This window comes from Pelodiscus sinensis, chromosome 10 (genome assembly GCF_052426305.1).
Source record: "Pelodiscus sinensis isolate ZL-2025 chromosome 10, ASM5242630v1, whole genome shotgun sequence".
Classification (NCBI taxonomy): domain Eukaryota; kingdom Metazoa; phylum Chordata; order Testudines; family Trionychidae; genus Pelodiscus; species Pelodiscus sinensis.
In genome coordinates, this window is record NC_143061.1 from 40,287,218 (window position 1) to 40,306,026 (window position 18,809).

Here is an 18,809-nt window from a genome sequence, read left to right on the forward strand (position 1 = left end):
CTTACCCCCTCAGAAAGAGAATGGTGGTAAATCATTTTAAGAATAGAATCCACTGAATTCCCAACCACTCATTTTCCCCATCAGTCTATCCCCTACAGATCTCCAGAGAAACAAGCAAGGTGCCCTCATGGACATGTTTTCCATGGTGGCTACATAAACCTTGGCATTCCTTCTCCTCTCTTCCCACCTGCACGATGCTCACTCTGCAAATCCCCAGCTAGGCAGGGATCTCAGTGGCTGCAGATACAGTAGGATTGGTTATAATTCATTATTCCCCATGATGATGGCACCACTTACAGACTTCATTCCTCTTTCCTCAGCTCACGTTTTCTTTGCTGCCCAAGCTTTACCTCCTTTTTAAAGGATGATGAGAAACCATGTGTTACTGAAACAAGCATTCAGACAATTGTAGTTACTGGTGCGCTATTTCCTCTAGCTCTAACCTGCCCTTTCCCAACACATGCCCTACCTTATCTGCTTTTTATATGGATGATTGGCAGCAGTTACAACTACCAATACTGCTGGAGTGTCAAAATAAAATGGCCCGGGAAAAAAAAATCCGAAAAATAAGGAAAATAAGGGAAAGCTTCATTTGATTCTTCCAGTAGCTCCAGTTCCCTAACCTTTGTAATAAGCATAGAGTTATTAAACATAACTGTTTCATTAGAGAGCTATTTACCCTATACAGCAGTAGTAAGGAGGCGAGGCAGCAACCTTTCCATGACCTTTGTACAAAGAATGTTTTACCACAGCTAGCCAAAAGCCTCCGGGCAATTAACCAGTTCAAACCGTGCAGTTGTTTCTCACCATCTCTCCAGCTTCCCCGTCCCACTCTAAAAGGCTGAACTGTTTTAGGCACCACATTACAGTAATGAACAGAAGGTAAAACAAAAACAAAACACCTTTTTAAGCTACATTCTTTCTTAGGTTCCTTTACGTGTGTATCAGAAGTAATTGTTTAAACAAACTCTCTCAAGGGTGTGACATAATCTGCTTGCTGTACACATTTATTATATGCACCACAGATAGCAATTCCTGTGCTGAAGGTCGCTTATACTGACACTGTCCCTTACACAACGCTGTTTTCAAAATTGTTTCTAAACCATTTGGGGTAGTGGTCATCCATGCCAGGTGTTTGCCTCACAAAGTATTTTCCAACAAATTCTAAAAGTTTCAGCTAAAATCACAGAATCATAGGGCTGGAAGAGCCTCTCTCCATCCTCTTTGGAACCTTTCTTCAGGTAGTTAAAGGCTGCTATCAAATCCCCCCTCACTCTTCTCTTCTGCAGACAACATAAGCCCAAATCCCTCAGCCTCTCCTTGTAGGTCATGTGCTACAGCCCCCTAATCATTTTGGTTGCCCTCTGTAGGACCTTCTTCCATTTATTCACATCCCTTCGGGAGGAGAGGAGGGAGGAGAGAAGCCAGAACTAGACAATACTCCAGATGTGGCCTCACCAGTGCTGAATAAAGTGAAATAATCACTTCTCTTGATCTGCTGGAAATGTTCCTTCTAATGTACCTTAATATGCCATTAGCCTTCTTGGCTATCAGGGCACACTGCTGACTCATATCCAGCTTCTCACCCACTGTAATCCCCAAGTCCTTTTCTGCTGAACTTCTACTTAGACAGTCAGTCCTCAGACTGTAACAGTGCTTGGGATTCTTCCGTCCCAAGTGTGGGACTCTGCACTTGTCCTTGTTGAACCTCATCAGATTTCTTTTGGCCCAATCCTCCAATTCATCTAGGTCACTCTGGACCCTATTCCTACCCTCCGTTGTATCTACCTCTCACCCTAGCTTAGTGTTGTCTGAAAAATGGTTCAATTCTTTCTCAGAACAAGATTAGGAAAAAATGTGTTGGTTCATTTTTCCATTAAGAAAAATCTCTGTTTTGGAGCAGAGCTTTCAAATTTTGCAGACTGGTCCACTCTCATTCAAGATTTTGCTGCAACTAAGCAGTAAAGGCGTGTGAACACAGAATCAGTTGTATAATAATGATAGTCAGACTTTTCATCTAAGATCAGCTCATGGTTTTAATTGTTTTTGCCCATTTTTCCTCGTGAAAGCATCAACTTTCTTTTTTTTAAATTACAGAGGAATATTAAAGCTGCAAACTATGGCCTGCACATAAAATCTGGGATGTTGACACAGAATATTCTCCCAGATGCAGTGTCCATTCAAGCTTGGCCTCGTGGGAGGGCTTGAAACCTTGATTGGACACCAAGTGGTGCACTGCAAAGGTAGACTCCCTCTTTTCTTTGAATCAGATGAGTTCTTCCATAGCCTTTCAGCTGTAATTCAGTAACCTAGTTCCCCCAATACAATTTGCAGTATTGCTCTTCTAAGTTGTGTGTGCAAAATCTGTCCATGACTGAAATAGAACCAACCAAGCCATTTAGGATTAAACATTTTCCTCAGATGCTAAGTTGGTTGGTTCTTGCTCACCCTCTGATTCCCATATGTGAAATTTTCCCTCAGGTTAGATTGGCAGGAACCTTGGGTTTTTCACTTTCTTCTGCAGCATGTGGACATATGGTATATTACTACAGGTGCACGGTGGTCCCTCCAATTTTCTGCCTGTAGCACATAATGGTTTGGTTGTTTGCTGTAATATTTTGGTCTCATTTCAGATGTTGGGTTTAGCGTGCAAATGGTGGTATTGCGCTGTGATATTCAGGTCAGACTAGATTATTTGGGTCTCTCTTTTAGTCTTAAACCAGTGACACTAATTATTACTATCAGTTATAAAGCAGGACAAGAGTCACTGTGAGAAGGGAGTAAAAAGCAGGATATGTTCCTGGGGTATTTTGAACTCAGAAACCATATCTTACTACAGAACCCTAAAAGGGAAGTTGGTTATTTTGAGTTAACTAGCCCTGTGTTAAAAATACCTAGGTTTCTTTTTGTCTTTCACATGATTTCCAAACAGTCAGATCCAGTAGACTTTATAGGCTATGTTATCTTTTGGGACCTCTGCATTTCAAACAACTTCCTCATTGAAAGAAAGTTTTCCTAAACAAAAATAATAAAACCCACACCTCTTTTCATAGCCATTGAGATAAAATTGAAGAAAGATGAGATGAGCTGACCTCTCGCTGTGTAGATTTAATTTGTTTGATCAAAGGGAGAGACAATTGAGACTAGGTTCTAAGACGATGTGCATCTGCAGGTTTCTAGTCATCAATCCAGAGTGTCATTTTTCACATAATAGTGGTAATTACAAAGAATCAAAAAGTGAGTGTGTAAAAATGGGAAACAGCCCTTATTGTTTCACAGTGATTCTAAAAAGCTCCAAGCATTTTTTCCCCCTTAAGATTATTTTCTTGGCATTTTAACTTAATGTTTAACCAAATCCAAAGCAGAGTCTACCTGTAACCAGGAAACTCAAAAGAGGAAAGAGTGGCTCTGGCATGCAACTGTAAAGCTAGAGTTTGTGAACTTTGCTATTTTTCTGTTCTTTGTTAATTTAAAGGCAGCATCAATCCAAAGTGAGAATTCATTTATGTGCTTTGCAAGTGGAAGAATGGTTTGGTTTAAGGGAGACTTTTCAAAAGGGCTTTCAGCAGAGGATGCCCAAAATCAGGAGCACAGTAGACAACAAGCTGAATTTTCACAGGAGGACGTGGATATTGCTGCTCTTTAAAAATGCTCATGGTAGTAAGATACCCATGTTGTCTATCAGCTTTAAAATAGCCTGCCTTTTAAAAATGCACAACCTGGGGTGACTAGGCCCCATTCTTGTATGTAAAACGCATAAGTGATTTTGAAAATCCCAGCAAGCTGAGTGCCCCGACTGTGGGCTTTTCACAGCCTCAGTGGTATATGACAGTGTTCTCCCGCATGCACAATATCACTGTCTCCCTGTGGTACAAGCTCAACCAATGCTCCTACAGAGCATCTGTGCCACACTACAACAGTCTCTCTGGCATCAGAATGGATGGAAAAGTGCCAGGGGTGTGGTGCTTAAATGACATTAAGGCTACAGTGACACTGAACTAGAAGTGTGATTTCCCCTGCTTGTGTACATATGCTTATGTTCATCTTGCAGCCACAGCAGCATGGCTAGCAGCAGAAGCACAGCTTAGCTTGTGGTGTGCTGAGTACAAACCCTCTGAAACCAGTGGGTATGTACTCAGCACAGCTGAACTATGCCTTAACTGCCACTGCCTGTGCCACTGTGGCAGTACTGCTATTTATGCTCATGCTGGCTTGATGAGCGCTCGGGCGAGTATATAGACATTGCCTTGCTCATGTGTCACAAGCTCATAATGCAGACGTGGCATAAAACAATCTCACCCATTTGTCATGCTTGACCACGGCAGACTGAACACGAAGCTGATAAAGGGGGAAGTTCTGCACACCGTCGCCAATATTTTCAAAAGCTTTGGCAGGATCAGAGAGTCACTTAGAAGGCTAAGTGAGAGTTGGATTCCCAAAGACTGGTGCTTGACCTCACTCACATTACCTGCTTGCTGGGATTTTCAAAAGCACTTATGCATTTTACATACAAGAATGGGGCCTAGGCACCCCAGGTTGTACATTTTTAAAAGGCAGGCTATTTTTAAATACTGCCAAACTGGTGATGCCAGAAAAAAAAAATGAGGAGCAGTACCTGGAATAGCCCATGAGCAACCTTGGGATTTACTGAAAATATTGTTTTGGCACCCATTTCTCAGGCCTTAACTACATTTACCACTGCGGGAAGCAATCTCCTGTGGTCGAGACCCACTAAATCAACTACTGATCGCATTCCAGTTGACTCTGGCACTTCACTAAAACGAGAAGAGTAAGGAGTTGATGGGTAAGTTTCTCCCATTGACCCCACCACCACCACGCCTGCAGTGGGGACACCACAGTAAGTCAAACAAAGGTACATCAACTCCAGCTATGCTATTTACATAGCTGGAGTTACGTACCTTTGTTTCACATTGCCCCCTAGTATAGACCTAGTCTTAGACCACACCCACACCCTTCCACCTTTCAGCACTCAAGCTATTGAGTCCTCAGATTTGGGCATGGCCTTTCCCAAAAATCAACTTTGAAAATCCCCTGGGCCCACAACTCTCACCTAGCCACTGAGTACCATCCAAGGGGTGATTTCATCTTCCCACACTTTTGAAAACTTCAAATTCTTCCAGCTCACAGATCAATAAAAAACCAGAAGAAAAAATAGGAAATAGGAAAAGAACAGATGAAAGTCTTAACCTGTAAATTATTAGATCTAGGATCATCTTGGGAGGAGACTTCTGAGGTCTTAATAAGTCTTTAAAATTCAGTGGCAAAATGTGATTAGCTCCCTTCATCCCTGGTATATTTTCACTGGGATTCAGAGGAGTTACTCCCAACATTGACTCAAGCTCAACTTCAAGAGACAGTAACTAATGTAGCCTAATACTGTTTTTATTATCAGATTCCTTTCGAAACTGCAAAACTGGTACAGTTTGCAACTCGTTGTGTTTCTTCAAGAAAAAACCCATTTCTATCCCAAAGAAAAATGTAGGCCTGAATCTCTAGGAAGCAGCTTCTGCAGTTTAACATACTGGAAATGCAACATCAAGCACACACTGTCTGAAGATAGATAAAAAATTATTTACTTATATTTGCACTTTGAGAGCAGACAACAGTTCACAGCACTTTCAGAATCATTTCCACCACACAGCTTTTTATAACTTTGAAGATAACTACATTCATCAATGGATCACTTATTTTGATCCCCAAGTGCTATCAGAATTTAGTAGCTAGCCCAAGCTTCATATTACTTTCTTATTCTTAGACTCTTCACTTCTTTGGGGAGCTCAAATATAAGCACCAAGATGGATACCCAAATATCACAGCTGGATCCATTTAAAGGAGTATTTACCAATAAAGTACAGTTTTGCACATTTAAAGCAGGATTTGGTTGTCATGTCTGGAGACCTACATTTGAAAATTGGGCACACAGCGTTTAGTGGAAGGGTTTATTAGCAGCATGTGCAGTTGAATTTGCTTGTGAAAGAAACTCCCCTAGAATGCTGAGAAAGCATTTATACTCAGGGAAATGTGTAGTCCTGGCAGAATTCAATTAAGATTTTATAATTTTAGACATAATATTGTACAGGAGTAAAAAATTCAGATTTGACATTTCAATCTCAAACTCTTATTATTGTATGAAAAGTTAATTATTTAATCTAAATAAAGAAAAACCAAATTTTTAAAAGTCAGGGTTTTTTTAGTGTGGCTTTCTGGATATATTTGTTGCAAATCTACATTAGTGATCTTTATTAAAATGAATCAGGATTTTCATTTTTGGCAAGGTCTGGTCCCAGTCTACATTCCCAAGTCCCCAGTCTCACACTGGACTATGCCCTTTCTGAAACCTGGACCAGACCATTTCACCAGTTCTTCTCATTAAAATACATACTGCTCAGGAAGCCAAGCTTGTTCCTGAAATGCCAGCTCTTCAGCAAATACCAGCTTATCTCTGTGACACAAAGGCAATCTCCAGCACTCCCCTGGCAAAGTCCACATTGGTCACGTATTATATTTACTGCCGTAGGTGTGAACATACTACAGGGTCTGGTCACGTATTATATTTACTGCCATAGGTGTGAACATACTGCAGGGTCTGAAAGACAATATTGTATGCACACACACATATAGTTGCATTGTGTATGTATTGTACACCACACAGGTGCACACACAATGCTCAAATTAAAAACACAAAAATAAAGTAGTAACAATGTTAATTTTCCTTTTTTGTTTATTTAAATGTAATCTTAGGCATACTGACTGAGAAGCTGAAGTGGAAAAAGCGTACCAAGGTAGTTTCTTGAATATGGACCAATATGTAGCATTTTGAGATCCTTAGGTGGATGGCATTAGAGCAGCACAATGTGTTGTTTTACCTCCCAATGATGAAAACTTCAGATGGATGGGTGTTCAGCACACTATCTAAACCTTAGGTGTCCTACAGCATATTACTGAAGAGCTCTGATTTTGTTTTTCCCACAACCACCATCAGCCTAATTGAAAACTGATAGACTGAAAGAGAATTGATGTGGCTGCCCAATAACAATTGATGGAGCTGCCAAGAAGATTTTATTCTTATACTGGCACCCTGCTATGATAAGTACAATGAAGTCTGCACTTGAATGAGGACGACAGCTGATTAAATCTGGTCAGAAAATAGGCGGTGTGGGGAAATGCCACTAATGTCTAGGTCTCTCGTTCTGCAGGTCTTAAACTGGGACAATTTTGCATTTATTCACAGTTTTTCATGAGAATTGTTGAAGTGCTTAGTTTTCAAATGTATGCATATGCTTCCTTCTCCCTTTGTCATCACTGAACCAGGGAGCAGAAAAGGGAAAAAACTGATATGGCCCAATTTTTTGTTTTTCCAATTTTGTTGACAATTTTTTTTTTAAATTTAACTTTTTTTTACAAAAAGATTATATTTTAAAGACAGGCCTTTTTTGACAATGTGAAATGTTGGCGAGCTCCACTCTTCTATAAAATACACATTCTGTGGTTTCCTCAGTCAGGAGATACTACATTTACAAAAGAAACTGACAATGGTTTTGCAACATCTTGACATGTTGCAGGCAGATAATTCTACTCTTGCATACTCTGCAGTGGAAATCATGCACAATCTAATATTAACTGTGATTTGGAACCATCTAAGATAAAAACTGAAAAATGATTCAGAGAAGCTAGAGATCACTTCCATTTCTTAGCTAATGGCTGGTCCTGAATATCAAAGCATAGCTTGGGCCTAGAAAAGAAGATGAGAATTATGTTCCATCGTTTCAGTGCCTTTAATCTTCCTGAGCACCCAGAATTGAAAATTGCAATTTCTGCCTCGTGTGTGTTTGGGAAGGTTTAATTATAGCTGATTCCATCAAAATAGTGGGATGTTTTGGCAGTAAAATAATGGAAAACAACAGGATTTGAAACCATTAGTTTTTTAAGAGATCTGCTCTCCTGCCCAGTCAACTTAACACCAATCGAGTCTGTTTGCCACACAGTCAGACCGGTTTGGTTAAAACTTTGTATTAGGCCCAGTGCTGAAGGGGATAGCGAGCAGGTAAAAATGTACCATTATCTTAGAGCAGATACAAAAGAGTGATAATCCTAACTAGTTAATAGGCTGGAGTCTCAATGAGTATATCTGTATTTTACTTACAGAATTGAAAGTGTGCCATTTTGGCACTATATGCATGCTTTTGGGGAAGAAACAGGTGGACAAAGTGAATCACATACTATGTGAGCCTGCATTTCATTTAATAAAACATTCATGTGCTCCTCTCCCCCCCTAGAAACAGGAATATTTTTGGTCCAGATGGGAAAAAAGTAACCACTCTGGTATTTCCCATTTCTCTAGGCCACAGTAGCCTAAAGATAATCCTTATACAAACAAATTCATCACTGGAGCCAACAACATAAGCTACCAAATCAAAGACTCATTTAATTGCACATCCAGTAATTTGATCAATGCCCCACTGTTACATATATACATACATACACATATATATGTAACAAACTGAACAGTCTCTGCAGGAAAGAATCAATAGACACAAATCAGATATACAAAAAGGGAACATATAGAAACCTGTTGGAGAACAATTCAATCTATCTACTAACTCTTTACATTAAGATCTCCAGGTGGCTGTCTTGTCACAAACCAATTCTACAAGCCAAATACACAGAGAGGTTAGAATTACAATTCATCCACAAATTCAATTCTCACACTGATGGCCTCATTGGGGATGGCTGGGACATTATCAACCTAACATTCAATGAAGGTGCCAACAGCTCTTTGTGTGGATTCTTGTGTTAGCACCCTTCCTATCTAATTGCTATTCTATGATCTTTATCTGCTTCTTTTAACTATCCAATCTTTAGGTGCTTATAGACTACCAGCTCTTCCTACTTGTTTTCCCCTTTGATATTTTCATACTCTCTGCTCCTTGTTTACCACTCCCTTCTTTTTTTCCTTCCCCACTTTTCCTTCTCCCCTATTTATTTTGGTCTGCACATTCTATTTTAAAAGTGAGCTCTCTTTCCCCTTTCATTGTCAAAACAACTGTATATCTCAATTAGTCAGAAACAAGCAGTAATTGTACCCATACAATCTAGTATTCCGACCTGACCTGGAATTCTCTCTTGAGCTCAACAGGGCTGAACCTGGTCTATTCTAAGATACAATCTGTTTTTTCTTAGAAATGTCCCACAAGAAAAGACAGCAGCAGCACATCCGGAATCACTTTTCCCACTGAATCAGTATCAAATAAGTGCTTATGTGTGGTGTTAGAAAGTACTGTGATGCTGAAAGTGTCATCTTCCTAGGGAAGCCGTGGGGACAAAAAAAATCTGACTTCAAGACTGAGCTTGAGGAGTTTATGGAAGGGATCGTGTGACAGGACTCCCTACAATAGATGTGGCCTCTCAGTGACTTCCAGTGATGGGATGATATATGGGGAGTGCTCAAGAGTTGCTACTTCAGGAAGAATTCTCTGTATCTGCTTGGTGGGTCCTGCCCATATGCCCAGGGGTCTAACGGAACCCCATATTTGGGAAGTAATTTCCCCCCAGGTCAGATTGGAGAAGACCCTGGGATTTTTTCCTTTCCTCTGCAGTGTGCATCACAGGTCTCTTGCAGGTTTAAACCAGCGTAAATGGCAGATTCTCTGCAAATTGAAATCTTTAAGCCATGATTTGAGAATTTCAACTCAGTCAGAGGTTAGGGGTTAGTTACAGGCAGTGGCACAGTGAGAGGGTAGGCCGGGGGAAGGGCAATTGACCCTGGGCGCCATGCTAGGGGAGCACTGGTCTGGGATGGGAGCAGAGCGCACAGCCCCACGTGGTGAGCCCAGCGCTGGTGGGCCACTTGCTCCCTGCAAACAAGCCACAGAGGGGAGAGGAGGTGCACTGGGTTAGACTAGAGCAGGGAGTTGGGGGTGCCTGGCTCTGGGGAAAGGATGGGTGCATTGGGTTGGAGCAGCAGGGCTGGGGGTGTCTGGCTCTGCAGGAGGGGTGAGGGCATTGGGTTAGAGCAGTGGTGTGGCAGAGAAGTGGGAGCTGGGCATGTGGTGTCCCCTCACACCAGGAGAGCCAGCAGGGGCAGCATTAGCCCCAGCAGCAGCAAGGCTACGGCGAGAGCCCCAAGCTTGGCATGCACGGGGACGAGTTTTCCCCCTTCCGAGCTTGGCCTCCTGTGAGAGTGGAACAGCTGCTGCCGCAGTGACAAGCACCAGGTGTCTTTTTTTTTTTGAAAGTTCAAATACTGTAACCCTATTCAAAGGCCTGCCTGGGAGCCCAGAGCCCCTGGCTCAGGAGCTGCTGCTGCACCCGCTGCATAGTTCAGTGCCCAGACTGGACAGGACCAGGGGTGGGAGCTGATGGAGCAGAATCCGGATCCTGCCCCCCACCTGGGTCCCAAGAGCTGGAGGACAGGGTGGGGGCTGGCCAGCTGCCATCCCACTTGACACCTGTGGTGCCCCTGGCGGATTCCCTGTCACCCTCTATCAGGCATATTGTTTGTGAAGAGATGCGAGTCCATGTTCCAAGAAAAGCCAAGTGCCCCCGGACCCCGCCACAGAGCCCGGGCACCAGGTGCCAGCCCCAGCCCACTACACCCAGGCACTGCCCTCGCCACTCACTGGAGTGGGGCTAAGGGCCTCTGCCAGACCCTGTGCTGCTTGCAGAACAGCAGGTGCAGGCCCAGGCCAGGGACCACAGCTCTGGCCATCATGGGGGAAACAGCCTGTGAAGCACTGCCCACCCCCTGGAACTAATTCCTGTGGGATCCGGAGCCACCGCCAGTCTGCAGCTGAGCAGGGCAGAGCCCCTCCATGCACCCAGCTGCTCTATTCCTTCCCTGCAGGTGGCTTCAGGTCACTATGGGTATCAGGCCCATGCAAGTGCCGCTGCTCCTGGGACTGTTTCACTGGGGCCCCAGCGGTGAGGGCAGGAAGAACAGGAGGCAATGGGGGCAGCAGCCTGCAGCTGTGGGGGCTACCTGGGAGCCGAGCGAGGCAACCAGGCAGCCCGTGGAGAGCTTCCTGCTGGACTTCACCGCCGTGGAAAGCAACATGATTGAGGGGTACACATTTTGCCTTTGCTCCCGGGCACAAAACACACGCGCTACACCACTGATTTCAGGAGTGGCAGCGCGAGATCTTGGCCTGTAACGAGCAGGAAGTCAGAAGGGATGATCGTGTTGGTCCCTTCTGACCTTGAAGTCTGAGTGTATCTTTTAACTAAGATACAAAGAGGCAGTAATTACTTATTACAAGAGTCCATGGAGCTTTTCCAAAAAGCGTGGGAGTACTCCTGACCACAGCCCAACTCTAATTATACACTATCCACCTACTCCTAATTCCAGTTGAAGAATTGATTTCTTAACTCGCCTTCATACAATTTGTTGTCTATAATTTTAGGCAAATTGTTGCATTTTAGTGGAAGGTATACATAAGTCAAATTACATTTTATGTTGCCTTTCATCCAAAAAATATCAGATAGCCATGATAAAGACATGGAGAACTCCCGTCTGCACTCCCACACAAAGACAGGGCCAGGAGTGAGGCCATGGCTCACAGGGTGTGGGGGAAAGAAGATGGAGTATGAGGGCCAAAGCTGGGGGCAGATCTGGAGCTGGGCTCACAGCTGCAACCAAGCTGCAGTTGTGGGCTGCAGGTGAGCAGAGCTGGGAACAGAGCCGGAGTGGGTGCTCCCTCCCTGCCCCACTGTGGAGGCTGGTACAGGCCCCATTGCACATCCCCAAATATCCCTAGGCAGCACCCTACAGTTTGAGGATCACTGCTATACATGACAGACAAGTCTTCATTGACACTAAATTTCTCCTATGCTAGTCTGCATGAATGATCAGATCTACTGATCAGTCTGTAGGAGAGACTATAGAAAATAGCTGGGTTTAAAAAAAAATCCTTGCCTGTAATTAAGCAAACCATTTACAATTTTAAAAGGTGAATTTCAGATCTCTCTCAGCTGCACATCTAATCCAGATAATACATTTCGCAAAAGCTATTAATCATCTTCTTAAATGCTCTTATGTGTTTAAATTGAAGATATGCCCCTCCCTTCACCCAATCAGATTGCTGCTGTGCAAATAGGATCATGGCATTACAAAAACAGAATTAACAATAATATCAATAAAACTGCAGTTAATGGGTAACTAGGCATTGTTCTTGTATTCACACTTGTTAGCACTAGCCTGCAATTGCACCACTGTGTTTTTCAAACATCTTCAGATGCTAATGGACTGAAAATGGAATTAAAGCTGCTCTTTTGGGGTATGATCCTGCACCACTGGTCACTCGACTCTTTACCACTGACTTCAATAGACACCAAATCAGGGCCCTTATTCTTTGCCTGAAATGAAATTATGAGTATTCCTTTTTTCAAATCCAGGCTGTGAATTCCTATTTCTCATGCATGCATGATGGATTCTACCACCATGAGTTGGATATGAAGAAGGTTAAGTGGAAAAAAAATAAGGGGAGCAGAGAAAATACTGTAGAAACTGGAAGTTTCTCAGACAAATCTATCATTTTTAAAAAGGAATGTTTTCTAGCTAGCCCTGCTGAGGAGGAGCCTGTAAAAAGGGAGCAAGTTAGTAACTGAAGAATAGGGGGATAAAGTAATTCAACCTGTATTACTTTTAGTTACTAGATGTTGGAACCTTGAAGACAGAGACATTGTTTCCCCACATCATAATACTGCCTCACAAACTTTAGCTTCATAAACCTCATGTAATGACTTCTTATGTTTACTCGCCATAGTTTTTAAACATACATCACAAGTGCAGTATCAATTAGAAACAGTATGTTTCTCAGAATTTTCTTAATCTGGTTCTCTGAACACGTCTGCTTGCTCCAGCAGAGGTCACTGCAACACGTATACCCAAATCAGATCACTATCCGGCCTAAAGTATAAGATGTTATAAAAGAAATGATAGCTTTGTGGAGTGCAATTCTACTCCCAAAAGTAGGTCGGTAAAAACAGTATCTCCTTAATAATCAGCTCTGCTCCCTGTGTGCACTCAGTCATATCTGATTTACTATAGTGACTAAAACAGGTATGAACTCCTTCCCTTCTGTGCATCAGCAGTATTACTGGGAAGGTCAGTCAATTACACCTGTTCAAAGCTTCTATGACTGCATGAATAAAACAGAGCACCTGATTTGGCCTCAAGTATCTTTATGATAGTTGGTGATGCATGAAAAGGAAAGAACCCAGCTTGATCCTCAGATCTCAGGTTTAGTTTGTAGCACTAGCAGTTTGAAAACACCAGGTTTTTTCTTAACTGACCAACCACTGGAGAGACAGAATTACTGAATTAAAATAAACCAAGCTCCAAAATGCTATTTTTAGAACCACATTTATCCATGGAATCCCATTCCTAGAGTGGATGGAACAGCAAAGAGAGACATGTATGAAAATGGCAATACTGGTCTTTGATGAGTGGGAGGGTATGTCCTTTTGTGAACATCCCAGCCATTCAGTTAACTAAATTGCCTGTAAGAAACCCACAAACAGTGGGTCCTAGAGAGTCTTCAGGAAGAATTGGCAGGGAGCTAGGAGAGCCAATGAAAACAAAGTGTGGGTTTATGAATTGAAAAGCAGGACCACCTTGCTGCGGTCTTTGTGTGATAAGAGACGAGCTGAGAGAGATGAGTTAAGTCATGAACAAGGCATGGAACTTCCAGCAATATCCATGTCTAGAGAAGGACTAAACCTTGGAACAACAGACGTGAGAGTAGAACAGGGAATGTTTAGTTAGATGTGATCAGGTTATTTTCTTTATTTTTAGGTTTATTGGACTCCTCTGTGCTGAACCCAAGTACCTCCTTCCCTCATACACAGTAATTTTTAACTGTGAAAGCAATTCTCTATTTTAATATTGTCTTTTTCAGTTGCTCTGTAACACCTAGCAACCAAGTAATGCTTTACCAAGTATGTCTTTTGTTTTGTTACTAAAATCATCTTTTTAAGACTATGATCTAATTCCTGTGTTCTAGAAAGCAGGAGATTATGTGTGCGCGTGTCTAAAATTTCTGGGTCAGCTATTAGGAAACAGTTTGTTTTCAAGATCTCTCCTAAAGGAGGGTTAAAGAGCTTGAGGGTGCCCCACAGGAGGAAATTCCCATGTGCATCTTCTTGGCTTCTCAAAGAGGTTTTCACATTTGAGTGGTGGCAGCATACCATCCAAGATCAGGAATCTGTGACCTTGGAGAGTTTTTCTTTTTTTAAGCAGAAGCTTTTTAAGCAGTGGAAGGGTGGGGAACAGCCTTGACATAGTCTTTGGTTAAAATCTGTCGCCATAGATGAGCACAGAAGTTATTTATTGCTGTCTCTCTGGACAAAGCACAAATTTGCATTGGGCTGTTGGTGATTGATGTGACCCTGAACTTAAAGGGTTATCTGAGGTCTCAGTTTTATCTATAGCTAGAACCAGAACAGATTAAGATGAAAATTAACATGAAATCCCAATAATAATTTCAAGTTTTAAATTAACATAAATAGAATACTGGGAGGTAAGAGTGGAGAGAAATAGCCAATTATTTTAGATCTCTTAGTACCACATTTGGGGTGGGTGGGTGGGAGGAAGGATAGGGAGAGTGGATACACAATTTTTTTCATAGATTGTTGTCAACTCTCTTCCCAGTTATAAGTGCAACCATTCTTCCGACCAGGAGTGACACAAGGTTGGTTATGTATATTTGAAACAATGGAAAAAAATCCCTTCATAAAATTAGTTTGAAAAATTATATTTGTGCTTCAGGAAGTACAATTCATCTTTAGTTTTTGATAAAAACAAGAAAGTCAAAAGTCAGAAGTTGATTATTATGTTATAGTAATGCAGTTAATCAATGTTTTAGTAATCACATCAATACTTACACACCACATCATTATCAGCCTCCTTGACACATCACGATCGATGTTCCAGTAGGTGAATGGAAGGAATGTGATGTAAAAAATCTCTTCACCCAAGGCAGATGAAAACTTGAACAGGTAGTAGTAGAAATAATTCTTCACAACATATTTCTGTGCATAGTCCTGAAAGTGAAATGTTTTGAGCACATTTCAGTAAACTTATTTAATTAAGTGGTTAGTAGTGCAATTTAACCAATTAGAGCTACAAACCAGAGCGTGATACAAGCAGTAATTTGTTGAAATGAAACTGAGGAACTGAAATTTTAGTTTTTCATATAAAAGTGATTTTTATAACTAACTGATATATAGATAAAATGTCTCCTCTCCAAATCCATGATATACAGGCTCACAAACGCATATATGTGCGCAAAGGTTTCAACCTGAACTAGTCTCTGGTTTTAAAGGGGCAGACGTGGAACTCTCCTGACCCTAACTTTAGGAAGTTTGTACAGCTTTAGATAAAAGGCAGAACTTTTGTTCTTGACAGAAGAACGTGAGGAGACAAAGCAAAACGCCAAAATTAAATGGAATAGTAAATAAAATAACCAGTGTTCTGAGATTTGCCTCATTGGCTAGGAAGAACAGACTAATAGCTGCCTTTATATGTCCTGAAATATGCCCTATGTTAGGAAATGGCATGTCACTTGCTTCTTCCCTCCTTTAGAAACCATTTTTACTTTAAACCTCTATTTTTTCCAACTCTCTTATCCAGAGGGCCACCAGTACAGCCTCTCTCTCAACCTGGGGTGTAAGCAACTCTGGAAACAGCATATCCTTTGTACCATGTGAGTTGCAGCCAAGTCACTGCAGTGGGACAAGAACACTGATAGACCCTGTTAATAACTCAATACATGCTATGCTTCAGGCAGAATTTATATGCTAAACTGCTTAAATTTAACTTCAACTTTTAAAAGAGCTGCATGAGTCTGAACTAAGAATAAAAAATAGTTCTCCTATTTCTCTATACTTTAATACTCTGTGTTTTATCACTCTCCTGCTTTTTTGTGTATCAATACTCAGCATGATTCTACAGAACAATACCTTCCAGAGCATCCATCCCTTAAAACAGCTTATTGTCTGTTATTGCCCATGGAAGATCTTTCATGTTTGTTTCTTGCGGTAGTGCCTAAGGATCAACCAAGAATGGGTACTATTGCCCTAGCTAGACACTGTACGAACATCAAATTGCAGAGGGTCTCTGCCCTGAAGAACTTACAGTATAACTAGACTGGAGAGGAACAGGGTGAAGGAAGGGACAGAACAGACAGACAGTTTACAAAAACAAAACAAAAAACACACACACCACAGCAAGCAAATGGTCTGGTACCACTTTATAGACTAACAAAACATGTAGATGATATCATGAGCTTTCGTGGGCACAGCCCACTTCTTCAGATGACCGGAGTTATGATTAGAGGATAAGGAAACTTGAAATAAATAGAAGGGAAGTGGGGTGGGGGGGGGGCAGAAAGATGTTCTGTCATCCACCCCCCTACTTTTATGCATAAAGTATCAGGAGAAAGGCTGCTAAACCTGAGTAGATAAAGATTAAAGTCAGTGGATGGATAAGGCAGGAAGGATACCATTCAGAAAATAGTTAGCACCTTCATTGATAAAGTCATCTCAAGTATTATATTCGTTCCACCATTGTGAGGAGGGAGAGGTTGTTTAGTCAGGAGGCGATCAGCTACATGGAAGGAAAAGTGAAGAGAGAGAAGATGCTGAAGGAAAGGGAGGTGGCAGGAGAGAAATGGGGAAGATGGAGCTTGAAGTTGAGATGAAGAAGCTGAGGGGGGGTGGTTGTAGCTGGGGAGAGCTGAAGTAAACTGCCAATCAGTGCAGGGCAGAGAATGTCCAGTCAAAACTGAAGCACTCTGAAACCTGTTTTTTTTCCCCTGTGGTTAGTGAGATAGTTTAAAGAGTATTTTCAGTGCACACACACAACTCAAATATCCATAGTACATCACACAATGATTATGAGGATCAGTGTAAGAATTTTTTTGAGACCTATATGATGACTCTCTTTGGTACTACACATTGGACCTTGCTGGTCCAGCACCTTTGGGACCTGACTGGTTCCAAATGAGGGGATTTGCCAGACAATAGATGGTCCCTCCCCACGTGGCTCCAGCCTGCCCCAGCTGCTGCCTCAGCTCCCCCAGGGCTCTCCCTGGCTCCACTGCTGCCGGGACCAGAGAACTGCAACTGCCTGGCTCCACAGCCAGGGGCCGGAGCTCTGCAGCCACCTTGCTCTGCAGCCAGGGCCAGAGCTCCACAGCCAGGCTGAAGAGATAGGGCTGGAGCTTTGAGGCCTGGGCCAGAACTCCACTGGGGCTGGAGTTCCCCACCACCGGAGCCAGATTACGGCCGGAGCTCCATGGCCAGGGACGGGGCCAGAGCTCTCTGGGTGCTGCTGGGGGCGAAACTCCCTGGCTAGAGTTCCCAGGCCAGTTAGCTCTGCTGGGACCAGAACTCCCCACCATGCCATCCTTTCCCATCCTCCCCTCCCCGCCCCCACAGGGCTTCTGGCTGAGTCGCCGGTGCCCCTTATGGCACTCCTGCCCCACTGCTGAACCTCCCTCTCCCTGGGCTGTGTGGTTCAGGACAACTGTGGTCCATGCCATTCCATGGATGTTGCCAGTTAAGTTAAGGGAGGCAAAACCTGTAGAAAGTACATGCTAGACTCCAGAGATACCTGTAAGCACTATGCTCCTGCTCTGTGTAAGAGGTTCTTAGCGCACAGATGGTTTGTAGAAGATATTAGTGGACAAAGTCGTTTAGATTACAAGCCTATATACCATGGCCATAGTTTAAAACCCCACATATTAAAGAACTGGAAGTTGGGAAGCAGTTAAAAATTCAACTCTGGCAAAAATGCACCTTCTTGATAGTGTTTAGGCTGACATTTTCAAAGATTCTTTTGAATTGGACACCCAATGCCATTAATTTGAAAAAGTAATTAGACAGCCAAATTCCCCAATCTGCTCAGAAAATATCAACCAGTGGCAGAATGCACTCCTGCGTTCACCCTCTATCCACTATTGTTATAGTCTTTGTACAAAATAGGCTTTGTGAGGTATCTTTTGAAACCTAATTAACTCCTTCATCAGTAATAACTGATGAATTGCATGTAGCAATGTTATATGTAAAGATATCAATTCACCCAGAATAATGTTGGTGGCATATGTTCAACCCCACATAGTTCCAAGGAGGCAGAACTAGTCATGCAGGCCATAAGCAAGGGAATGTGTGTTTACCTCAATTTACATATAGTCACAGAGTCCTTGGAGCGCACGGGAGGGGGAAGACAGTAAAACAAAATCTGCAAAGGCAGGTAAAAAGAAACAACCCGCATCCTCTTTCACTTCTAGGCACCACACTGCCTTCTTTACTGTTTGAATAAGCTTTGCTTTGAGTGGCAACCTACAGGAAAATGCATCTCAAAGTACGACTGAACTAGAAAAGTGAGAGGCATAGCCACACCAAATTCTCTTTCTCTATCCAAAATCCTCTTTTCTCCTAAAACAACAAAAGAAACAGTCATTAGACTTTGGGAGCAGATCTTAGCCTGAAGGTTGGTTCACCAATGTTATTGGAAACATGTGGTAAGGGACTTCACTTAAATCAAGTCTAGTTTAAGTTTAATCTTTATTTTCCTTGTAATAATTTCTGACTTTTAATGCCTCATTACTTCTACTCACTTGAGATCTCTCTTTGTAGATACATGAACTTGTTTTATTCTTCCATTCTGTGATGGGGAAGCCAACCCCGCACTGACTCCGGCCGCCGGGAGGGGTGGCCAGCCTCCCGGGGAGGGGGAGCAAAGGGCAGAGACCCCCGCCAGGTCAGGGGAGTCGGAGAACGCCGTCCGC

The 18,809-nt window shown here is 42.6% G+C and overlaps 1 protein-coding gene across 2 annotated transcripts in view; it reads right to left on the reverse strand.

Annotated features, from left to right (window-relative positions):
* SGPP2 (sphingosine-1-phosphate phosphatase 2) overlaps positions 1-18,809 on the reverse strand; it is a 74,334-nt gene that overhangs the window by 27,846 nt on the left and 27,679 nt on the right. For both annotated transcript variants that reach the window (XM_089780863.1, XM_075937541.2), the window contains exon 2: positions 14,902-15,060. In XM_089780863.1, coding sequence (XP_089636989.1) covers positions 14,902-15,060 — 159 coding nt within the window. The remainder of the gene's footprint in view (positions 1-14,901; positions 15,061-18,809) is intronic.